An 18,670-nucleotide genomic window follows, 5' to 3' on the forward strand; every position below is an offset into this window, starting at 1 on the left:
ACAAGGGTACACATATACTTTTCCGGAATTTCACACCATTGTAAGCCCAAGGTCACAAGTCAAAAGCCTTGTAACAACCAAGTGAGGCCCTGTATTAGCTGTCCTAGACCTTGTGTTTGGTCAGACCATGGTCGGTCGCTTTGAGTTCATCTCTAGCTCCTTTCGTCATTGATAGGATTGGAAGGCATTGGATGGGCTTACATGAGGATTATGGTTTTAAAGAAGCCTACTTTTGTAGGGGTAATCACTGGTGTATGGGCCAGTCCAGCCTGCATCAAGGTGCACCTATGTCTTACTATATGGTTATGTGTCTATAGATTTTGTATGTGGCCTTGGCCTTGGTGCAGAGCCCCTCAGTATTCTCATACAAAATATAGAAATATTCTTATTCCTAATTCTATTAAAACCATCATAATACAAATAGTTTCATATATACATATATATTAAGTATTTATATGTTATTAATTAAATTTAAACATGAAGTTTTGAAATATCATGGTTACGAATATGAATCATCATTATTTAAATTTCTTTAATGTGATATACATATTAGAATTTTTTCAAAGAAATTGTCTGTAATTTTATTAATAAAAACAAAATTGCAATATAACAAATTGAGAAGACTTATTATTTTTATTATTACTTTTTAATATTTATTACATTTTTAATTGATTTTTATTTATATTATTATTGTTTTATTTAGATGTATGTGATGTGAATGGAGCCAACATCATTATTTTTTTATATCTAACATCTCATTGATCTAATGCTCCACTACAACATCTCCTGCATACTGGGTTGTAGAGTGCCTCTCGGCACAATACATAATCCATAGAGGCTAAGTACTCTCATAAAAATGGAATCATGTGTTCATGCTTTAATTTCAGCCTAAAAAATGCAACAGCAACGCAACATCAAATTCAAAGTAAACTATTAAAGACAAGGCAGGACAAGAACATTTATATTTGTGGTTACTGGCCAGACAACAAATCATCCAGCCATAGGCAACATCTTTCATTACTTAATAGAGAGAACTTAAACACAAATTAAAGGTTATTTGGAAAAAGATAGCATTTTTGCATGCACATGTGAAAATAAGAAAGACTGGAAACGCCAAATCGACGTAATGCCTGATAATAAGTATAGAAAGCATGCCTGCTACCCATGTAACTTGATCTACCCATGAATCTACATATGGAGGTCGCCCTGACCTGCATTGGCAATGAACAGTTTCATGATTTTTTCCATTGGAGCTAGATTTTGACATTCTGTCAACATAGGCATTTCAACTAGGCCTTGCTACAATATCATGTTCACTGTCTCTTCCTACTTCATAGCATCTCTTTTAAGTTTTACTACATAGAGACATTGACAACGACCTGTAAAATGAAACAACCTTTACAACTAAAATAATGTTTCCACTTCGACTCCATGGAGATGAAAACTTTAAAATCACAAATAGGGTATAGCACATCAACACAGATGGATGTAATCAAGATACGTAAAGAATCCATGCTAGATATACCTGCTCAGGCTGACAGCTTCAATGCCCTTTGCAACTGCTGCTTTACAGATAGCCGATCCAACAAAACCACTGCCTCCCAAAACTATTATCTGCAATCAACAGATTTTATTGGGACATCACGTTGCTGGCCTTGCAAAAAATGCCCACAAGATAGTCCCACATGGAATTACATTTCCCTTGTCATTACTCACCTTTTCTGTCTTGACATCAGCCACAACATCTATTGGAACAGATGAATAGTCTAGCCCACTGCTGCTCTCAGTAGAATAACTGCACTGAATATGCCGCCTGCACTAACACTAAAAACAAGCATAAACATAAATTATCCTTCATTGAATAAATTTCAAGAACTCTCCCTGCTCTCTGTGCAACACTTATCAATACAGTTCTTTCTCATTATGTCTCGTCTATATGCAATGTACATGCAACCCATAAAGCTACAAGAAACTAATATATTTCCTTCAATGTCTAATATTTTCAAATACAATTGTAGGAGAGTGATCGATGCATGAATGAAAAACAAAAAGCTGGAACATGGAAAAAGACCTAAAATTATGACACTAGAGAACTAAAATCATTTCAAATTGGAGGCTTTTGTGAGAAGAGTAATTATGTTCAAGCATTTTCGGATTACTCAAATCAGACATTTTGATTGTCGATGTTTCGAGCCAGCAAGTGTGGCTCATCCTCAGGACAGAGATACAAAATCTGATCACGAGTTGAGAGATAAATAGGTGAGAGATGCAGGGTCAGAGAGGAAGAGAGACGTTAGGTTAGATGAACATTAGGAGGCCAATATGAGAAATTCAACAATTAAGAATAAAATTATCAAAAGAATTGATGATTTTTTTTATTAAAGGAAAATATTGAAAAAGATATAAACAGTTAAAAAAATAATTATAAAATTAACGAAAGGTCAAATTTAATTAAGGATTGTTTATTTAAAATTATATAATAAAATAATTAATTTTATAACTATTTCATATATTAATAATTTTATTTTTATATATTGATCACATATATTTTTTTAGTATTATTAGTTTTTTTTGACTAATTAAGTATATTACACAGATTAGTTTGTAGCAGTGTTGTTAATATCTGCGATATTTTCAAAATATTGGCAAAATCTTGCACGACAACCTATAATTTTGCAGGGCATGCGGGGCCATGGCTATCAGAAGCGATTTTTGTGGTTTTCTGCATTTTTGTGATTTTATGCATTTTTTAATGTTTGCCAATTTTTTCTGATATTTTGCTGATATTGCCAAAAAGATGTTTTCAGGACCCTCGCCGATATTTTGCCAATGCCAATATTATCAACACTAGTTTGTAGTAATTATTATTATTATTATTATAATAAATATATCCGGGTTAATTTTATATTTTTATATTTTTTTCATGATTTATTTTATTATATAAATTTAAATAATAAAACCTTTAATTAAATTTGACCTTTGGTTAATTTATTTTATTTTATTTATTAATTATTTTATTGTATAATTTTAAATAATAAATCTTTAATTAAATTTTACCTTCGGTTAATTTTATAATTGCTTTTTAACAGTTTATACCTTTTTGAATATTTTCCTTTAGTCAAAAAAAAATCATCAATTATTTTCATCATTTTATTTAATTGTTAAATTTCTCACATCAACCTCGTGACATTCATCTAACCTCATGTATTTTCTCCTTTCTGACCTTGCATCTCTCACCAATTTATCTCTCAATGCCTGATCAGATTTCGTATCTCTGTCACGAGGATGAGCCACACTTGCTTGCTCGAAACATCAACAATCAAAATATCTGATGTGAGTAATCCGAAAATGCTTGAACATAACTAAAATCATGTTATTGGCAATTAGATATGGATTTATAGTTCATACTGAGCTGTATTATTCATTATCTTCCTCAGGAAATCATACAAGATCTTTGGCACATAGAAGGAGCATTAAACAAAGTACAATGAATGATTTTACGCACGGCCTACAGAACGGCATCTTTCTAGGCTCTAAAAAGAATTTGAACATTGCGAAAATAATGCTATGTTTCAGAACTTTGAAATGTATGTTTCCACAAACTTCAAAAACAATGCATCAGGTATTGGAGGAAGAGAGGGCTCCAAAAATGCTTTCCAAGTTTACTTGGACTTTGAGGAGTTAGGCTTTTTGTTGATCTACGGTTCTGCTTTGGGCCTGATTATCCGAAGGCATGAGTGCCCATTTCCAATACTTTTGCAGCATTAATGGCATTGTTGACCAAGGAAGCTGATGGAGCATTAATTTGTGAGCATACAAAAAGAAATAATAGAGGCAGGGAATTTTTCAATGCTATCTTCTGCTCTGGGTGAGAAAGCCCAAAGGACTCTTTAGTTTGCATCACTAGTGTTTGCTTTGCCTGAATCAATAACTGATGATTGAAAAGAATTTAAAGATAAAGAAGAGCAGCAGCCAGCAGGTTGTGGATTTATTATCAACCTCTTATTTAATTGCAGTTAAGAATATTCCAACATCCATTGAAGATGGAATTGATCAAGTGAATGGATTGAAAATTTAGGAATATATTCAGTTATTGCAATTGTATGGTAAGACTTCCTGCCAGGAAATTCTTGGACGGCTGGTTAAAATTAAAATGGAATGTCAAGAATCTTAAAATCAAACAAAGGTATTTTACACGTAGTGTTTTTTCCTACTTTCAAACAAAATGTACTTAACCAGAGCAATTTCACAACATCGTAGGGACTAGATTATTTCAAAGAAATGGATGCCAAATTTATGTATAATATGTTTAATGAATCCTATGATTTATTGGGATTGAAATTTAAAGTTTATCTATCCCTTACAGCAACTCCCACTAAGAATTGTTTGCACCATTTAGGGAATACATTCCTCTATTAGGGTCAAAAAAATATCTGGATCAAACGTTCAGGAAAATCTGTGATTAAATTAGAAAATCTGTCCCTTGAAGAAATTCAGGTTAAAATTAGTAACTATAAAGTAAAATACAGGGCATTACATTTTGGTTACACATATGCATGTTTTCATTGCAGAGCAAGGACATAGAACAAAAAGAATCCAAACACTTTGTATCCTTACTACTTGACCTGCATAAGATTCACCATCCCATAAGCAGAAATGATTGGTGATTGAATGAAAAAAACCTAGACCATTGAGAATGATTGACCCTAGAGAGCCTGTGAAAGAGAAACACAAAATAATTAATACCTCTGTCTAAAGACTAAAATTTGAGGCCCTACTTTTTATTTGTTTTGCATTTTGCCCTTCTTGCTCAGGATACAAGTAATTGGAAATTCACCTTTCGGCAATTTCACTGTGAAACAGAGCTGGAAATAGGTGTGTTGTTGGTTTCCTAGGATCTTTACACTTTTCCTCAAGAAAAGGGAGGACTTGGCTTCCCCAATAGATGTGCACAGAGGACTGTGCTAGTTGCAAAATAGGTTGTCAGAGCCATTAGTGGTAATGCTCCTGGAAAATACTGATTCAACACCACATTCATAATGTTGTTCATATCCATGGCATACCTAGTTCTTTTGGTCTTTGTGATATAATTGGTGCAGCGAAGGTCTTCAGGATCTTCAGTTAAAACATTTTCAATCATATATGACAAGCTTAACAATTGGCATTTCATAACAGTAGTGGAACTATGAGGATTATTAACAAAACTGGGATATGTCCATTGTCAACACACAATGAATTTGGACTGTCACAACAGAACGAGGACAACTCCGTCAAATGCTTGCCTTTGCATGCAATTGCAAACGCCTTGTCAAGAAAGACTTTCATACATGGGTTGATTTTGCAGGACAAGAATGCAGTCATGTAGATCTCCATGAGCACACTTAATCATTCCCACCAACTATACACAGTTCACCAACGAACCTTTACTGCACTATGTCAGATATTTCCAAAAGACTGCCTATTCAAGCTCAAACTGCATATCCAGGGGTTCAATTTGAAAGATTCTAGATGGTCTTATGGGGATTCATTTATGGATTACTGAACCAAGGAACACCAGGACAAGATCAAACCAACTAGTCCAAGAGCCGATCATCTTAATAGGAAGTGAAATGTTGAAGATCATTGAAGTTGGTGGCTCTAGAGGTTTCGTGGTATTTTGAAATCACTTGCTTCTTTTAATGCCAAAGTAGTTGTTTGGTTGGTTCTTTGTAACAATTTAGCAATAAAGGATCAATTGCATCACACCAAGTTAGCACCTCACAATTAGGTGTATAAAACTGAATATTAATATAATAAAATTTTAATTAATATAGATATAAAAAGAAATTAATTAATCTTTAAAATTTCAAAATTCAAAAGTCTAATTCTTTCCTGTCAATTCTATTCAATTGACTGCTCTTCAAAATTATTAATTTTTAATTAATTATTTCTTTAATAAATAATAAGGTTGGTCCTTTTAACCCTAATTTCATTATCTAATTCTTTCCGGTCAATTCAATCGATTGCTCTTTGAAATTATCACTTTTTAGTTATTTCTCTAAAAGAATTGGTCCTTTTAACCCTAATTTCATTGTCTAATTCTTTCCAGTCAATTCAATCGATTGCTCTTTGAAATTATCAATTTTTAGTTATTTCTCTAAAAAAAATTGGTCCTTTTAAGTTTTAACCCTATTTTCATTACTCTCTGGTCCATCTCTTTCCTCCTTGTAAAAACTCCCTTCCCCCTCGTTCATGGTCATCCTTTTCTAATCATTACCTCATCTCCTACCCCCCACCCCCTTTTTTCTATTTAACCTAGTTCAGTTCTCTTTACTTTCATTTAAAAGCTTCATTGTCCCTGATGATGAGTGGAGTGTCCACTCGAAATGTCAGAAGTTTCACACATTTGCCACAGTTTTCTCCAGAAACAACAGCATATGATATGAATTTGAACTGTAAAAGCGTACGCTTGCAAATAATATAGTCATTATTAATAAAAGTACATAACCTGGCATTATTAATAATATAATCATTATTACTAACCTAATAATACTAATAATGATAACATTAACATTTGTAAAATAATAATTAAAAAAACAGAATACGAATAATATTAATTATTTTGTCATTATAATAATAATGAGACTATCAGCATCAAATTACATCCACAAGATACGTAGATCTGCAATTAAACAATTTGACCTATAAATAAAACTAAAAGCCTAAAACACCAAGGAAAGCTTCACATCTGCATAAACAAAAGCAATGAATGAAAAACTCAAAAGTGAAAACACCACATATCAAGATATGAGATCAATCATCAACCCTACAAATGATTAAATATGCTCTACAAAAACAGCAACATGAATGTAGTGAACAGCAAGCAGCAATGTTGTGACAATGATCACTATCTTCTCATTATCACATAAGAAAAATACAATATTGTCCTCAAGGGACTACAATGGCTTCTTTCAAGCCTTCACATTCTTACTATATTTATGTAAACAGACCTCACATGTATGAATATATAACCTAGACTAGTGCACCCTCCCTTATCTAGTCAAACTTGATAAGGGAAGAATGTTACACAACTCATCAAAATAGCCTCACTAAATTCAAACATTCTATGAATGGTGGGATCATGAAGGTGGTATACTTGAAAAGTTTCATTGTAGCCAACTAGAGTATGGCAAGAGTCTGGGTAAGTTGATGTTTTTCACCTTTCATTAGGAGCGTTGGCCCATGCACTAGATCCAAAACTCTGAAACGTGAAACAGAAAAGTTTTCTGCCATACCATTTATAAAAAGTCACACCTATGACAAAATGAGTAGGTGTTTGATTAATGATATGAGTTGCACAAACAACCACGTCTCTCAAGAATGAAAGTTTCATTTTCTTGGACTGAAGCATGTAACAATCCATCTTAATGATAGTCCTATTCTTCCTTTCTGCTGCTCCATTTTGTTCGTGAGTGTAGGGAATAGTCTTATGCGAAGAGACATCCTGAGATATGAAAAACGAATGGAAAGCGTTACTAATACATTCATCTCCACCATTAGTCCCACGACACTTGATTTTCTTGTTGCTTTAATTTTCCACAAGAGATTTGAATTCACAAAACTTTTATAAACACCTCAACCTGAGATTTAATGGTGTGTACCCAAAGAAAGAATGAAAAATCAACATGACGTTGAACTAGTACTTAGCTCCCCAAATGGAAGATGTAGCCATAGGCCCACAGATATCACTTGAATCAATGGAAGAGCCCGAGAAGCTCATGCTATGAATAAATGTATAGGAAATAATGTAAATGACAATAATCATAAATAATTATTAGTTAATTAGTAATTAGGTTGAAGAGGCATGTCTAAATGAGACATGACTCTCCATGAAGAGACACCTGCTTGGTATATAAGCAAGCCTCTCATTCTCATTGTACCAATCATTCTTATTCATACATTGAATATATAATATTTGTATCCTCATGGATAGCTTTATATTCCAAGTCTTCTAGAGTATTTAACGTGAAGGACGAACTTTGTTCACTTCATTTGGTATCGGAGCAAACGATCCTCTAGTTGCTTCACCGCTGCACAGAGCCACGCTCTTCGATCGAGGCCCTTGGCCATTGACTCTTCGTCAACTTTATTGTTGTTGCAGTTCAAGAGTTTCGCTACAATTGGAGTTTCTCCGTCTCACCATCAAGGTTTTGGCCACATAGAAAGAATCAAAAAAAACAAAAATCAAAGATATATATTAAAGTATTAAAAAAAAGACCAAAAAAAATTATATAAAAAAAAATTCAAAAAAAAAATATTAAAAGCAAAAATAATAATAAGTAATTTGGAAAAAAAATTCAAATCCCGTCGTACGACTGCAACGCGCAGTGAGTGCGACGACAACCTCCGACGATTGTTTCTCCCACGCAAGACAATTTCGACGGTTTTCAGTAGCTTCCACTCCTCCATCGACCCTGTTCAGCCAACTTTTTTCTAGCATCTACAAATTTTTCCATATCGTCATCTTGAGTCAGCCAACCCTGAGCCACAGGCAACCAGCACGTCGTTGCTCTAGTTTGCTACGTGCCATTGTTTTCCGCTTCACAGATTTCGTCCATCGCTCTGCCATCCAATAGAAACCTTGTCCCCAACCGTTGTCGTTGCAGGTCACAATTAATTATTGCGGAGACCACCATCTCTCCTAAGACTTGCAGCTCCACACATGATCTTCTCCGACCACAGCAATCACGCCCCATCACTGCTACCACATCCGCAATTGTTCCCTCTACAAACGTCGTCCTCCTGTTCCATACCACCACACTGGTCTTGTGCCGCTACCCAGATTTCCTCATCCACAGTGCCGCATCAGTGTCTGACTCCGTTACAGACCCCGACTCCGTTGCAGACCCCAGCTCTCACAATGGTCTGCGTTGTCGTTGAACCCACATTCCCATCTGCATGTCCTTGTTCGATAGTAACATAACACCAGTCCACTGTCCTATTAATTGACTTTGTCAACCGTGTGACCCATCGCGATTGTCAGGAGGAACCCATTCAAAAGCATTTTTCTTAAACAAAAATCAAGCATTTTGTTTAAGTGTTTGTCATTTTTTTGAAACTATATTATAAAAACTTTAAAATAGTTTTAATAAATTCATTTGGTATATGTAAAAAAAAAAAAAAATAATAATATATATATATACCAAAATACAAAGGATTTATTAAAATATATATATATATGAACAAAAACAAAATTACATTAAAAAAAGAAACAAAAGTTTATAAAAAATAAATAAATAAATAAAAGATTTAAAAGAAAGTAGTTATATATATATATATATATAAAGGAGGGTGAAAAGGTAATAAAGGGATATTTTTAAAAGCTCAAGTTGACATATTGTTGACGTAAAAATATCAACACAAAATGGAGTTTAAATCAGAGATAAAAGAAGGAAGATTTCCAGAAACCTTAATTGGTTATGCTAAAATACTATTTAAAATTAAAGGAACTCTTGCAGGAAAAGATGTCACTATTGCTATCTCTCCCGCCGAAGATAAAAATTATATAACGCCTAAAATCGCAAACCAATTAGTAGTTCCGGAGTCAAATATAATCGAAAAATTAGACTGTTTAAAAAAAACAATACAAAATAACTGATTTACAGTTAAACATTGGCAATTATACATTTATATCGCAATTCTCAGTTCAATCCCTATGGACTGACCCAAGTGACATTATTCTAGAATCCCTGATCTAGGTGGATGTTGGTGGCCACCCACCTATCCCACTTGAACCCCCACAACTGTCTCTTTCACTTTTTTAGTTTCCGTAATTGTAGCAAAATTTACTATTTTTAGCAGTTTTTTCGGATCCTGAACTTTCAGAGTCATTTTGAGGCCCTAAACGACGTTTTTTGGGAAAATTGGGAGCAACACGTGTCATAGACCAATGTTGCTCTTCCCAATGTTATAGTCCTCGGATAGATCTTTCTAACGAGCTATAGTACGCATCAAACAGAGATCGGATGCCAAAGTTACGACCCCAGAAAGTTGATGTACCAATTTACCGAAACAGGGCCCACAGTTTGGCATTTCATCTTCTAGGGTTAGGTTTTTGGATGTTTATGGTTTTCCATTGTTTCTCAACAATAAATAGACCTTCGAGCCTCATTGTAACACAGTTCAGAGGCATGTAGCCGCCACATCTCTTCTCAGAGATAAGCTACCATAACCCTAGCTGGTTTATTTCCATTTCTGTTTGTAAGCATATTTTAGTATTTTACATTAATGAAATGAAGTATTATTTCCGCTGCATCTCTGTGCTTATGGTTATCTCTGTAATTTGTTGCGTTCCTGTTTAAATCTGGATCAATCCCCATGGATGGAAACCCTAGGTTCCTTCATCCCGAATATGAAAAAGAAGTTTTTGACATTTTCATACAAAAAGAAAAAAATAACATTTCAAGATGTTACATTGAAGCCAAATTCAGTAACGCCAAATGACTTAAATGATATTCAAAAGTAATTTTTCAAGAAGGTAAAAAGGTTTACAAAATATGCAAGGAGAAGTTGACAAGATCATTGTTGACAAAAACGAATAAGTTTCTACGCTTAAAAACCATAGTGAAAAATTACTGACGCAAATTAAGAAACTTAAGAATGATAAGAAGTCATTAGAAAACAAGGTACAACAACTTATCGAGACGGAAGCATCAAATGAAGGAATTCAAGTTGATGACAAAACAACAAATACCGATCCAGTGAATGTCACAACTCAAGAAGAAGACAAACAAGTTGAAGAAAATACAAACTTAGATGTTGCAGTTCAGACAATGAACATCCCAAGTGAATGTTCTGTAACCAAATCAACAACATCGTCACCTAAAGTAAATAAAAAAAACTCACACACTTAATAAGGGAAAATCAAACCAAAAAAGTTCTCTATCGACATCCGAATCATGAGAGAAGACAACTCAACCACGCTATGTATCGGGACCATTCAGAACAGAAACAACAAACTGATGTTCCAGAGAAGAGTGATGTAACCTCAATCCAGTCCTATGATGACAAGTCGTTACAAAATTCCAGTGATCAGAATATTACACAGAAGATTAATCTAGGATGGTTTGATCCCTTCTCAGTGCGACAGTTTTGTTTGTCACTTCGAGGATCATATCGCCTTGCTTCGGCAAAGATGACAATTCCCAGACAAGAAGACATCCGAAACGGAAAAAAAGGTCAAGTTGTTCATCAGTAAACTTTGAGGCCAAAGCTTTTTGAGGATGAAGGCAATGTTATGAATAAATATATAGGAAATAATGTAAATGACAATAATCATAAATAATTATTGGTTAATTAGTAATTAGGTTGAAGAGGCATGTCTAAATGAGACATGAGTCTCCATGAAGAGACACCTGCTTGGTATATAAGCAAGCCTATCATTCTCATTGTACCAATCATTCTTATTCATACATTTAATATATAATATTTGAATTTTGTATCCTCATGGATAACTTTATATTCCAAGTCTTTTGGAGTATTTAACGTGAAGGACGAACTTTGTTCACTTCATCTCACCTCGCTTTGTCTTTAGGAAAGGACTCTAATGTTTCCCCATTACACACCCTTCACACACACCATTGGGTGGTTTAACGTATGACGCCATAAGAAGACCCATATGTCACAAAGAACTAAAGTTGGCTCAGCCGAGATGTTGGTGCCTGTTGAAATTTGGTACCGGAGGACAGGTGGTTCTCTTAGGCTTTGATCTTTGGCCTAGGGAAAAGTGTCCAAAAGAATTTAATTTTTCTCCTAAAGTGACTTTATAATTTTTATAAAGTCAAATCTAATTTAAAAGTGACTTTAAGTGATAAAGTTACTAAAGTCTAATTTTAAAGTGACTTTTATAAAGTCAATGAAAAATTAAAAAGGAAAAGTGACTTTGGAAATAAATGATTAAGTGGGTCTTTATTAAAGTGGGGTGAATTAAAATATAGAAAGTGAGATTTAAATGAACATTTAATCTCAGCCCTAGATCTCAATCTATTTCAGCCATTGGATTTATGGATCACCCAAAAGTCACTTAGGGTTGGATTAAGGAAGGAAAAGGAGAAAAAGATCATTCATTCTTTCATGAGTAGATTGAGAGAGAGAGAGCAAGAGAGCAAGGGAGATTTCTGGACAGGGAGGAGAAGGAGGCAGCAGCTTGGCACACATACCAAGGCAGCATTTAAGCAAATCCGTACAGCTGAATGAGCAAACAGTAAAAGGCAGATTTTTTGCACAGAAATCAAGGGCCGTACAGCTGATTTTCTGCACAAAAATCGAGGTCTGTACAGCCCGTCCGTACAGCCCGTTTGTACAGTCCGTACAGTCGTCTGTGCAGTCCGTACAGCAGTTTGTGCAGTCCGTACAGTCCGTACTGCAGTCGTACAGCAGTTTTCAGTGTTTTGTTTTGTTGTTTGGAAATTTCCAGTGGGCTGTGAGGCTCGAAAATCGAGATAAGTTGTAAAATTTGTTTGCTGAATTTTTTGCTGAATATTTCTCACTGTAAAAGGCATTTTCCAGAAATAAGAAAGAGCTCTCGAACTGGTTTTCCCCAAGAGTTGTAGGGGGTTTTTCCAGGGTCACCTTAACCAAAAAAAATTGCGTTTAAATGTGTTTTAATAGCTGTTTGTACCTGTTGATTTTTATTTCTGCATTTTCCAGCATTCTGTAAAATTTCCAGAATTTGTGTTTTCAGCAAAAATTTATTTTTTCAGTTGTTGAATGTATGGATATGGGAAAGGGCATTTAACTACATGGGAGAAATAAGGCGAAACTGAAAACCGGGGTGGGAAATGAGAAATTTCTACAGTGCCATGGCATATTAGTGTCATTGATTTTGGCCACCATAGCAACAGAATCTTTCCTTTGTGAACAAGAAGAAGTCCTTTGTAGCTTGTACATATGATCGAATTTGTCACAATATATAAAGGCAATCACTTTGACATGCTGCTAAAATTCCACCTCTTTATTGGTCTATGTGATGCGGCAGATAGAAAGAAGATTTTGACCAAAGCTTAAAACGTCAAAAACATCTCCAAATTAGTTGTATCAATGATGATAGTACCATGACCTGCGACTTGTATGGTTAAATTATCGCCAATAACCACTTTCCCTCCATTGTGTTGTTGTCTATAGTTTGAGTGAAGGTGTTCAACTTTATTATTGTGTCAAGTAGCTCCAAAACCAGCAATATGCTCCTGCTAAGAAGAAGAGGACCAAAGTGCAGAGTGTACAACCAAATGTACACAATGAGAAGATCCAAATTATCATAAGAAAGGTCTTGGAATAAAGATTATCATCCTTAATTAGATGAGGGATTATCATCCTTAATTCATAGGAACTTCCCAGAGCTCCCTCTTACCCAGGGACTCTATAATCAGTGCTTTATAGGGTCTTCTAGTTGACTGACGATCCAAGACTTCGATGTCATCAATTTCTTCGCATGTAGGGTTCAACCATCCATCACTTTCCTCCGTCATGTCATTCCTTCTTTCCCGGAAAGTATCCTCCTTGGCTTTACATTTGGGGCTTCCTTCATAACCTCATCTGTCTTCACTTTTCTTCAACAGTGATTGCTCTGGATCACAAGGTACATAGTTGTGACATCCTTAGAAAAAGAGAAACTTGGAATTCGTCTCTGATTAAGAGGGAGAGTTAGACACGACATTCTTGTCTTCAGTTTGGAAGAAAGAATGGAGGATTGTGTAATCATTTGGCATCCGACACTCTTTGAGGATGTGGTAGGGCATCCAAGACAAGAGTGGGCAAGAGGATGGATATTCTTGAGGGCGGGGAACCCAAGATAAGAATAGTCCTAGTATGGCATACTCGGAGAACACTCGAGTGGGTATGACCCTAAGAGAGACAATGATGATGCGTGTCTATCAGTCATTGGTTTCACAAACATTGTGTGCTCTGATCTAAGTGAGAGATAGAGTTGTTAGTCAAGGCCTTGCTAAATGGAAACAATGTTGGTTTAAATGATGCTATAACAGATGGAATGCAAATCCAATTCTTCTTATGAGAAATTCTTCAGATTGAGAATGACCAAGTACCATTATGAATACCTCCCTACTTAAGAGGAAGTGTTGAAGAAAGTGTAACTAGGTTCGGTCTTCATAATGACATGATCTTTGTATTTGATGTAATAAAAGGAAATAATTTATTTTTGTAATCTTGCTACATGGGTTTCATGAGCAAGAAGTGTCTCTAGGTAAAAGACTTCTTCTTGATGTCTTTAGGATTTATTTAAAAGTCAAAGAGTCATGTCATGTGTGTAGAAACTCTTTATGAGTTCATGTAAATATGTACAAGTCTTCAAAGTTGTGTAACAGCCCTCCAAGACCAAGATCAATGCCTCAAAAGCAAGCCTTCCGAAGTCTGCGAGCAAAACAACAAGGGATCTTCAAGTCGGCTAGAAAATATATATATTAAATTAAATGGAAGTATATCGGCTCAATAGAACAGTCACGTCAGTTCATAAGTTTAAGTCGGCTTGCATATATGGGTATAACTACTATAAATACCCACGAAGGGTCAGCGAAAAAGACACAAGAAATTCGGATCTCTCTGAATTCTCGCAAGGGAAGAAGGGAGCTGCAGTGAGTTGCACTCATGAAGAGGGAAACCACAGGAGCCGCAGTCATGAAGGGAGGAGCCACAGTAGGGTTTGACTGCACCTAGGTTGGGTTTTAGGTGCAGTCACAACCTCGATGCATGGAGCAGTGGATGATGTCACCGCAGTGAGTTGGAGTCTCGGCATACCTAAGATCTGAAGGTAGTAACCACAGGAGCCGCAGTCATGAAGGGAGGAGCCACAGTAGGGTTTGACTGCACCTAGGTTGGGTTTTAGGTGCAGTCACAACCTCGATGCATGGAGCAGTGGATGATGTCACCGCAGTGAGTTGGAGTCTCGGCATACCTAAGATCTGAAGGTAGTATCCTCGCATGGAGAAAGGCAGCAAAGAATGTTTGTAGTCTGGGCATGTCACTATCTCTGTCTCGGCATTCTCTCCAAGCATAACAACATTCTCGGCATACCAGACATGAAGAGGATCTAGATGGTATCCTTGTATCAGTCTCAGACCATAACAATGAAGGAACATGACAATTTTGGCATGATCACAGTCTCGGCCTATTGCAGTGCAGTCAAGGTATAAGTATATGTTGAGAAGGATCTCATAAACCCTTACTGTTTCAAGTTATTAGATATCTCTATGATCCTAGATCTCTATCTCGGCATACTTATTCTCAGTAAGGATCACTGTAGTCAGATCTGTCTATGTGTGTATCTCAGTGATCTCTTGCATACACAGTCTTGGCACATGTCTAGATCTCAGTTATGATAAGTATAATATCACTCTCTGATTTTGATTGAACCGGATTTATATTAAGTATAACCATCAGTAAAGTAATGATCTTATCAAGATCAAGCAGCAGTGTGATGACATTGGCATGGTAGCAGAGAAGAGGATGATCTCAGTAAGGACCTGAGATCTCAAGATGCAATCTCACTAATGCCGTAGTGACTTCACTGCCTCAGTGATGCAGCAATGGTGCAGATGATGATCTCAGCAGTGTTCGAGAAAGAAGATTGATGTCTTGTTCATGGAGAGGCAGATTGTGTCAAGGGTCATGGTCTTGGTATTCGCCAATGGATTCTCTATAAGACGAATTTACGCATGGGTTTTCCTCTCCAAGTGGGAGAGGTTCTGGCCCTCGAAGAAAGCCAAATATTTGTGTTCTCGTCCCTTTTTGTTTTTGATAGCAGTTTGATGAAGTTAACTTACACATGCTAAGAATCAAAGCTAAGATAAAGATTGCATTAAAACTTCACAAATTGTTATCATGTATCGAAGAATCATCTTAACTATGCTTGCCCTAGATTCTTCAACAGATAGTTGGCAAAAGACTAAAATCTTGGTGCTCACTTTGGAGTTTTTCCCTCCATACAAAGAAACGAGAAAAAGGTCTAAAGGTCGAAAAATCGAGTCAAATGATTTCATTGAAATGATAGCTCGACCTTATTCATGTTAGGCAGGTTTATTTGCCTTTAGATCTTTGTTTCTTGTGGATGTAACAGCAAACAGCAGTCTATCAGAACTCATATTCGAAAAAGTGCCGCCGCTAACAAGAAATCAGCAAACTAGTGAGATATAAGGGAAAGTACAGTTTGATCCCCTGTGGACAATTGGCAAAAGTCTAAAATTTTGGTGTTCACTTTGGAGTTTTTCTCTGCATACAAAAAAAAAAGATAAAAAAGTGTAAAGGAAGGTAGGAAAATCGAGTCAAATGTTTACTCTTTAAATGATAGCTTGACCTTATTCATGTTTGGTCGGTTTATTTGCCTTTAGATCTTTGTTGCTTCAAGGGAAAGTCGCTGAAATGATCCTGATATTGTTTATTATTGACAGTAGTAGCCCACAAGGGGCAGCTCAATTGGTGATCAACATGTAATGAAGTATTATGTAAATTGCGAGAGTCAAGGTTCAAAGCCCCCCATGGGTGTTTACCCCACCATTAAAATTAGCAGTGTTGCGAACATTTCGATAACATCCCGATTTTATCTCGAAATCACGATATTTTGGCCTAGCCGATATTTGCCGGTTTTTACCGATATTTTGATGGTATGTTGATTTTGCCGATGTTTGCCAATTTTTACAGATATTTTCCCGATTTTTACAAGTTTTTGGTTTTCTGGACCCTTGTCGATTTTATCCCAGTGCCGATGTTTGCAACATTGAAAATTAGAAAACCAAAAAAAAACCAGCAAACGCCAGTCTATCAGAACTCATATTCTTGGAAAAAAGCGCTACAGCTAGCAAGAAATCAGCGAATTAATGAGAGATAGCAACAATATATTAGTTGTGATAATTCTGGAAACAACTAAAAGCTACAGGAATACAACTATGACTAAGAGTGTGTTTCCAGCATTCAAACACAGAGAGTAGCAAAACAGTAGTTGGTATTCAGAGCAAATTATGACAATCTTGGAAGGTTATTTTGAGCTAAGATTCGTGCGGGTTGGCTGAGGTTAACCCCCCTATAATTTGGCCTCTCATCATTCGTAACTCTTTGGAGTGAGAGATTATCCTGGTGACAGCACAGGTGTTTCTTTCCCTACCAGGTGCCACTGCTGAGAGGGAGGAAAAAGCAGCTTTATGCCACTAAAAGGCTCCTCCAAAAAAGCAAGTTGATAGTTGGCAGGCATGAAGATGAGTTTCAAGTTGAGCATAGTTGCGGGGGAGCGCCCCCCCCCCCCCCCCCTCGAACCCGCTCCTGAATCGCGCTCCGGGCGGGAGCGGCTCCGGAGCTGCTCGGGAGCGCGCTCCCGAAAATCGCTCCCGTCCGCGCGCTCCCAAAATCGCTCCCGGACGGGAGCGATTTTCAGGAGCGCGCTCCCGAAAAAAAATTTGTGCTCCCTGCCATTTTCGGGAGCGCTGCAGGGAGCGGTCGCTCCCGGAGCGATTTTTAACGCCCGGGAGCGATCGGGGAGCGATCGCTCCCGATCGCTCCCGGGCATTAAAAAATCGCTCCGGGAGCGTTTCGACGGGCGCCGGGAGCGATCCGGCGGAAAAAAAATCCGCGGACGCCAAAAAAAATCCAATTTTAAAATTTTTTTTTGTTTTAAAAGCCCAATGGGCCTAAAAAAATTTCATTATCACTTCATTGAGCAAGAGCAAGAGCAAAGGAGCAAGGAGAAGCGAGGAGCAAGTGCTGAGGAGCGAGGAGCAAGTGCCGAGGAGCGAGGAGCAAGCCTGCAGAGGTAAGTAACTTAGTAATTTAGTTAGTTTAGTTAGTTTAATTTAGTTAAGTAGTAATTTAGTTAATTTAATTTAGTTTATTGAGTTTAAAAATCATGAATTTAAATTAAATTAATTAATCCCAATAAATTAAATTAATTTGCAAATTCAAGAATCAAAACCCTACAAACATCAAACACCATGGACCTGGCTATATTTCTTGGCATTTTCCTCTTCCTGGCCCCTTTTATGGTTATTATGGTGCTGAAGAGTAGGAAACGGAGGGGCCAAACTAAAGAGGGGGATGAAGAAGCTGGAGAAAGTCAAATTGGTGAAAACCCCGGTGAGGAGGAGCTGGAAGAGGGTGAACATGACCCTCAAAAAACTAAAGAAGACCAAACTCCATTGTGGAAATATGTTAACAGGGCTAAAACAGGGAGAGGGGGTGGAACCACTAAATTTCATTGCCCCCATTGCAACACTGATTACACAGGTTCATACAACCGTGCTAGAAGACACCTCTGCGGGAAAAGGCCATGGGATGGAGACAAACAAATAGGAAGCAAAACTTGTACAGCGGTGTCAGTAGCAGATAGAGCCAAATACATAAGGGAAGAGGAGGAAGCCCAATACAGATCAAAAAAATCAATGGGTTTCTTTGAACCAAGCTCACAATCACAAAGAACTCCTTCAGCATCCTCCCAAGGCAGTGGATATTGAGGCACAGGGTCATCATCTTTAAGGCGTAGAACCATATCAGATTTCCTTGATGAGGGGTGTAGGAATGATGTGGATTCAAAGGTTTACAGGTTTCTCTATGCATGTGGGATACCATTCAATGTTCTTTGCTCACCTTATTGGCACGAAATGGTTTCTGCCATAAATGATGCCCCTAAAGGATA

The 18,670-nt window shown here is 36.7% G+C and overlaps 1 protein-coding gene across 5 annotated transcripts in view; it reads right to left on the minus strand.

Annotated features, from left to right (window-relative positions):
- LOC149238852 (NAD(P)-binding Rossmann-fold superfamily protein) overlaps positions 1–18,670 on the minus strand; it is a 342,556-nt gene that overhangs the window by 211,136 nt on the left and 112,750 nt on the right. For all 5 annotated transcript variants that reach the window (XM_089373201.1, XM_089373199.1, XM_089373197.1 and 2 more), the window contains 3 exons: positions 1,717–1,813; positions 1,526–1,614; positions 1,156–1,211 (listed from right to left, as the gene is read on the minus strand). In XM_089373201.1, coding sequence (XP_089229327.1) covers positions 1,156–1,211; positions 1,526–1,614; positions 1,717–1,813 — 242 coding nt within the window. The remainder of the gene's footprint in view (positions 1–1,155; positions 1,212–1,525; positions 1,615–1,716; positions 1,814–18,670) is intronic.

This window comes from Pinus tabuliformis, chromosome 8, assembly GCF_031772625.1.
Source record: "Pinus tabuliformis cultivar Carrire ecotype Pingquan chromosome 8, CPIR1, whole genome shotgun sequence".
NCBI lineage: Eukaryota > Viridiplantae > Streptophyta > Pinopsida > Pinales > Pinaceae > Pinus > Pinus tabuliformis.